Source organism: Trichosurus vulpecula, chromosome 8 (assembly GCF_011100635.1).
Source record: "Trichosurus vulpecula isolate mTriVul1 chromosome 8, mTriVul1.pri, whole genome shotgun sequence".
NCBI lineage: Eukaryota > Metazoa > Chordata > Mammalia > Diprotodontia > Phalangeridae > Trichosurus > Trichosurus vulpecula.
In genome coordinates, this window is record NC_050580.1 from 256,858,543 (window position 1) to 256,865,778 (window position 7,236).

Below are 7,236 nucleotides of genomic sequence, written 5' to 3' on the forward strand. Positions count from 1 at the left end.
CGAGAATTGCTTAAAGAATAATAGCTCTTCTCATTCGTTTGAGTCCCCAGCTGCAGTCTCTGATACTTTGACATACCATTAAATTTTTTTTACATATTATTCTTACATGTAACAAAATAATGAGGGGGAAGGATTTTGTTTTGTTATCCACTCTGTTATCCTGTCTTCCTTTTATTGAATTGTTTAACAAATTCCCATTTATAGTTATGATATTTACGTTTGAGCTTTCTAATGTTTATTTCTTTTGTATTTATTTTTAAGTCAATATTTGTTCCTGTGCTCAGTTTTACTATGTTAGTTTGGTACTGGTCTATTCCTCCCTTAGTGCCATTTAATTGTTTCATTCCAAATTCCTTGAATTTATTTAAATTATTAATTTCTCTCTGTTTTTTTTTCCTTGACCTTCTAAAGGGAAGGTCATGCTTAGCTAAGCATGTTGTTTAAAATCTTCAATTTCCTCTAACTCCTTCACTTAAGTAACATCCTCCAGAAATAACCTTTCCCAAGAAATTTTACTTTGCTTTTCCTTCTTCCTCATTCCTCTTTTCTTTTCATCTATTCTGAATTCTAACATATGCTTCATGATCTCTATTCTTCTTTATTCTTTCTTGATTCCCTCACTAGGATAGCGCTCTTGGGGTACCAAATCTGAGCTCCCTCCTTAGTCTATTTCTTTTGTTGTTGCATATGTACATATTGTCCCATTTCGTTTTTTTTTTCTTCTGTCCCTCCCTCTTAGAGATACCATTTCAAGAAGGAAGCATTGTTGGTTGGAAGCACTGCTTTGTGGAGGGAGTCATTCTCTGTTCTGAGTCACGAGCCTGCCCTTGCCACGATCACTCAGTACTTCTGTAGGGCATCGAAGTGGGACAGCAGGTAGAGGGCTTGAAGCATGAGGAACACTGAGGTCAAATCCAGCTCTGAGCAAGTCACTTAACCTCTTCCTGCCTTAGTTTCCTCCGTTGTCAAATGGGGATAATAATGGTACTTACTTCCTAGAGTTGTTGTAAGGACCATTTGAAAACATCAAGATGCTATAGAAATGCTAGCTATCATTACTCCTAAACCCACAATATCTCCATCTCTGTTTCTATCTCCTTCCTGCCTAGAGACTACTGAGTGACGCAGTAGATAAGAGTGCTGCTGAACCTGGACTCAGGAAGACCTGAGTTCACATTTGGCCTCTGATACTCACTGTATGGCCTGGGGCAAGTCACTTAACCTCTGTTTGCCTCAGTGAGCTCAATGATAAAATGGAGATCATAACAGAACTGACCTCCCAGGCTTATTGTGAGGATGAGATGAGATGATATCTGTAAAGAGCTTAGCATAGGGCACACAGTAGGTGTTATATAAATGCTTACTCTCTTCTGCTGTCAAAATGGGTGTTGGTTGCCATTGGGTGCTTACATATCCCTTCTCTTGGAGTGGGATACAACCCTTAGAAAGGGAGGCCTCATGGTATAAAAATACTCCTTAGAAGAAACCAATTACAAGGTCTTTGTCTCTTTTTACAGACACACACTCCCCATGGCAGAACGTTCTTTAGTTTTAACCTTACCTTTTCTTTTTCTTTCAGAGAAAGGCCTTGCAATTTTCTTAGCATACAACCCTCTTAGGCTTTCACACTTCCTGCCCTTTTATTTACTTCATTCCTTTCATTTTTAAGAAATTTTTTTAATGCATGCTTCTATTTATCACTTCTTTCTCTGGAGGTGGCTAGCATCTTCCTTTGCAGTTGATTAATTATAATACTCATAATAACTTAATTATTCACAGTTCTAACAATATCGCTGTCATGGTATATATTCTCTTGGTTCTGCTCATTTCACTCTTCATTACTTCATGCAAATCTTTCCATGTTTTCCTAAAATCAAAAGCCTCATCATTTCTCACAGCACAGTAATATTCCATCATCATCATATACCACAAACTTGTTTAGCCATTCCCCAATTTCATTCTTTTTAAATAAGTTACACTTTACACAGTTCAGTCATGCCCCTCCTTCCCGCCCCATATTTCAGTAGTCACTATGAGGTTGAATTTGTTTCCTCGCTTTAAGACCTTTTGCTTGTTTGAAGTCAGGCATCTTAATGATAACTCTTCTCTGGATTTTGTCCTCTGTGAATTACATCCCTGCTGCTATTCCTCTTCGAGTAACTACTTGTACCATATTGTGGCTACTCTTTACAGTGTCTAGCTCAGTATACTTGCCATTTTGTCTCCCTGACTTTTTTCTCCTTTTCTTTAGATGTACGAGATTCCAGGCAAATGTACCTGTGTGTGTGTGTGTGTGTGTGTGTGTGTGTGCGCGTACGTCTGTTTATGTATATATGTATGCACACACACACATACACAAAACACATGATGAAACTGCAGCTCAGGGAGCTGACGTTACTTTCCCAAGATCACAAAACTAGTCATGACAGAGCTGGATCTAAAACTGAAATCTTAGTCCCTGGGGCTTTCTGTTCTGCCCTGCTTTTGTTCAGTAACTGCTTGAGAACCTTGGAGAGGAACCTTCCTTGCTATGAAATTAGTCCCTCTGAACTACTGTCTTACTGATCTCCTCTCTGACACTTAATTCTAGTGCTTTTCCCCTATTGATTATCTCCAATTTGTCCTGTACCATATTTTGTTTGTACATAATTATTTGCATATACTCTTTTGCACTAGACCAGGAGCTCTTGAGGGCAGGAGGGGCTCTCTTGCCTTTTTTTTTCTGGTATCCTTAGAGTTAAGTACAGTACCTGGCACATGGATGCTTATTGATCATGACTTAGGGAAGTGACTGGGTGTCTTACTTTCAGTCTCCTTCTCTTATGCCTGTCATGGTATGGAGGTAATGACTTTTTTGAAGGTTCAGCGTTCTGGTAGGTCTTACCAAACTAGTAGAGTTCTGAGTATGGTCTAAGTACCAGCCTAGCTAAGGCTCATTACTAGCAGGTTGGTCATAAGGTGATGAATTCTTTGACGATGGCCAACCAGGAACCAGATTTAAAAATAAACAGACAAACCCTAAACTTATAATGGGGATAATGTCGAGTTCTTGTGAAGAAATTGCTTTGTAAACCTTTAGGTGCTATGGAAATGTGAGCTTTTCTTACTATTACATTGTTTTTATTCTTTCTATAGCAAACTGGACCCATCAGTGCCACCCTGGTGATGACTCGCCCTATCAAAGGGCCTCGGGACATCCAGCTAGACTTGGAAATGATCACTGTAAACACCGTCATCAACTTCAGGGGCAGCTCTGTCATCCGGCTGAGGATATATGTGTCACAGCATCCATTCTGAGTCCCAAGCTGGAGTTTTTAACACTCCTACATGCCAGAAACAAGAGGAAAAAAAGATAAAAAGGAATTATCCCTTTCCTGCTGAATGTTTCTCTCAGGAGTCAGTGCTAATTGTTCTGACTCCATAATCATATCACCCTATGGGCCTGCTGGTCCATGACACTCTGAGGGAAGCACTGCCCCCATCCCAGAACTTTCTATGTGGCTCCATTTGGTGTCAGTGGTGATTTTTAAATTTGGTTATTTCTGTCTTTTCTATTTGATTAGGTTTGGCCAGGGTATGATTATAATGCAAAGGACTGTGAACACCTTTCTTCTGCTCAGCCCTTCCCTTTTCTTCCTTCCCCTTCCTGTCTGGAGCTACAATGCTGCTTTGCAAAGGCCCCAAAGAACTGGTGGAGAATGCTGGGTGTAGCTAGTTTGCTCTTGCATGTACCAAGAAGGCTATAAAAATCAAATTGTGGCAGGATGTAAGCATTTTTATAGAGTTTGTTTAAAAAACACGTCTGGAATTGTCAACCATAAAAGAAGTTTCAGTTGTTCCTAAATTTGTCTGATGGTTTACTCCTTTCTTGACCATCTTGGGACCATTAAAAGAAGAAAAAGAATGGGAATGGGGAAGTAGAAGTTGGATAAAAATCTTTCAACATGTCCTTAAAAATCACTTGCATATTTGATTTTTTCAAACTCATTTTCCTACTCACTGTAGTACAGCCTATGGTGATATAATTAACTTCAGTAGTTTGAGGATTGGTGGTTCTACTCCATTGGAGTGGATATTCCTTTCACAGATGCAAAGAACAGCTCTTTCACACCTCAGCATATGGTCTTCATGAGATACCTTGTCTGAAAAAAATTCATCATATGATGACCAACCCTCTGGCAATTATCTTCATCATAATAAATCATATTTACATGTATAAAATACAAACATCAAAACAATTTGAAGAGGTAGGGAGTACAAGAAGTATTCTCCCTACTTCACAGAGGTCCAATGAAATGATTTCCTGGAAGTCCACACAGCTAGTAAGTGACCAAGCCAGGACTCAAACTCAGGTTTTCTGAATCCAAGTCCAGTGTCTACTATAGCCTATTGTATATCCTGGAAGGACCCTCTGGTCATACGTTCTCTAGAATTATTCCACAAATAAAATTGGGAGGTAGGGGACTCCAGCCCAATGCAGTAATTAAAAATCTTCTACATTTTACTCACTTTGATCTGCCATTATGGGTCAGCTCTAGGTCTACTTAAGCTCTAATTATAGTGGACTAGAGCAAGAAGATCACTAGACATTCATTTATGAGTCATATGAAATTATTATTTTCAGTAGCTTTTAGTGAGGAAGGGAAAGCTAACCTTGGGTTAATCAATGAATTTATCACATTTTGATTGTTAAATCATTTAAACTTCCTGGGATTCAGTTACTTAATCTATAAAATGAAAGGACTAGACTAGATCTCTAGGTCTTTTCCAGCTTCAAATCTTATGATCCAATTTTTTTTTAAAGCTAACTGTGCTTTCTATTGCTCAAAATCATCCAAGTTTTGGTAGGCTTTATTAAGAAAGTCTGTCAAGTCCTTGCCACAGAGTATACTTGGGTGTTACTGAAGGTATCTTACCGAACAACACTTTTGCTTTTCATTGGAAATCTTGGATTGGAGGTACCAAACATTCCTCCTCTGAAGTACTTCTTTTAGTCAACCTAAAAGGTTCTAATCAATATGGTAGAATGAGGTGGGAGAAGTGAGAAGTGAATGCTATCGATTGAGGTTACAGACCCAGCTTGTGACACAGGGTGGAGAGGGACTAGCTGTACAACTTGCTGGTGGGCGTGGTGGTTGGTGTTCTGGGAATCCCCGGGGGAAGTTGGGAGCTTGGTAATGGCGGCCAACTTGGAAACTGGCTGGGTAGGTGTTGAGCTCTATCAGGAGAGTCATTACAATCAAGTTGTTGGGGAACATTGGCTTAAGTTAGTTTTTTATTGGTCGGTGAATTGTTGGTCAGGAAAATTGGTTGGGAGGTAGGTCTTATTTATTTTATAGCTGGAATGGACCTTAGAGATCATCTAGTTATTTACCAAATGAGGAACTGAGGTCTAGAGAGGATCAGATTGGCTGAAGGTGATCCAAGTGGCAAGTAGCAGTTCTGAAATTGACACCAATATTCTGCCTCTAAAGCTGGGATTTTTATTAGGCCATACTACCTCACGGAGGTTCTTAGATAAGAGTTAGGAAAAGCAGGGAGCCATCACACCCAGCTCGTTTCATCTTCTACATAGACACATTTCTGCCCCCAAGGAAGAATCTTTGTATGCTTTTTTACAAGGAAGGATATCTTTTTATGTCCACACTGCCTACCTGCTCTTACAGTCTTTGGTGATTTTAAACTAAAACCAGGCGCCTTCAAATTACTTCCATTTGCATTCATCCAGTCAAGTTCTACTGACAAACGGAAAACGGCTGAGAACATCCCAGACGCACAATCTGGAAAAGACACATTTTGTTTATTCACCATTTCATTCCACACACCCCGCTGTCTGTTGGTACAGCTCCATTGTCTAGACTCAGATTAGACTCACAGATTCTTAGAGCTGGAAGGGACCCGGGAGAGCTCATCTATTTCAAACCCTTCATTTTACAGACTAGGAAAATATGGGGAAACAGGGTAGAGCAGTAGAGAGAGCCCTTTCTCTGGAATCAGAGGACTTGGATTCAAATTTCACCTCTGATGCTTACTACCTGTGTAACCTTGGATATGTCACCCAACCTGCCTGGGTCCACACTTTTGCCTCTGTAAAAAGAGAATGGTGAATTAGAGTACTTCTGAGATTCCTTTCACCTCTAGATTCATAAGCCCCAGATCCAAGACCAAAGTATACTTGTGCCTAGACGGATTCTTCCCTTCTGTACAAATCATACAGAGGAGAGGTAAAGGCATCAGATTCTGGCTCCCATTTTGGACTAGTGCACTTTGTCACTGCTTTGTATAGAGCAAACCTGTACTGCTGAGTTCTTGAGTTTTTACACAATGGAAGGATCAGGTTTCATTTTGCTCCTGGAAAAGAGGGAAAGGAGAATGTGTCTTGGTGATTTAGAGACCCATTGGCCTCCAAGGTGCCATATTTGGAACAAAACTCAAACCTCTGGGGTCTGGATCTTGTTTGTTCACATCAAAATGTGGCACAGAGCGACTCATAAAACCTTCAAAGACTTGAAGGGCTCCCTGGACATTAGATTGCTTTTTCAAAACAATGCTGTGATGAGTTAAGTGTAAATGAATCAGGAGCATGTGGATTCAATTTTCCTTAAAATACACTTGGGCTTAAAAATTAAAGGGGGAAAAATGCTTGGGGCAACGTGTGCTCTGTATTGCCAAACCCCAAACATTTGGGAAACAGTTCAAGAGCCTTGGATCATCCAACGAGCTGTTTGCTTCACCCACCCCCGGGGAAAAGTAGGATGTTGTTATTTTCACAAGATTGGGGATAACTGTTTTTGGGGGCAACAACATTGTCTTCCACTGTGGAATCTGATGAGGGTTGTTCTCCTTTACGGCTCCTTCAGACATAAATCTTCCACACTTGGCCTTAGTCAGTCATTTCCTATATTGGTGGAATGGGATTGCCCTGCCTTCCATAACCCTACTCTTCCTGAACATTAAAACTTAAAATCACAGAAAATTAACTCTCCAGAGGCCTCAGAGACCATCTCAGGGTCTTTTAGCATGGAATCTGTGAAGTTTGTAAAAATATTTTGACAACTGTTACTTCAACATATTTGGTTTATTGTATGCTTTTGCAAACATGATTCTGAGGAATCCATAGACTTCATCAGACTGCCAAAGGTGTCCATGACACACAAAGAGATTAAGAATTACTAATTCAGACCAACCTCCTAACTTTTCAGATGAGGATCTTAAGGAGCAGAAGGGAGGAGTAAG

At 40.0% G+C, this 7,236-nt stretch overlaps 1 protein-coding gene across 4 annotated transcripts in view; it reads left to right on the forward strand.

Moving 5' to 3' along the window:
• Window positions 1-3,844, forward strand: part of FBLN5 (fibulin 5) — a 129,742-nt gene extending 125,898 nt beyond the window's left edge. For all 4 annotated transcript variants that reach the window (XM_036769492.1, XM_036769493.1, XM_036769490.1 and 1 more), the window contains exon 11: window positions 3,136-3,844. In XM_036769492.1, coding sequence (XP_036625387.1) covers window positions 3,136-3,297 — 162 coding nt within the window. In that variant the 3' untranslated portion in view covers window positions 3,298-3,844. The remainder of the gene's footprint in view (window positions 1-3,135) is intronic.
• Window positions 3,845-7,236: the final 3,392 nt, after the last annotated feature.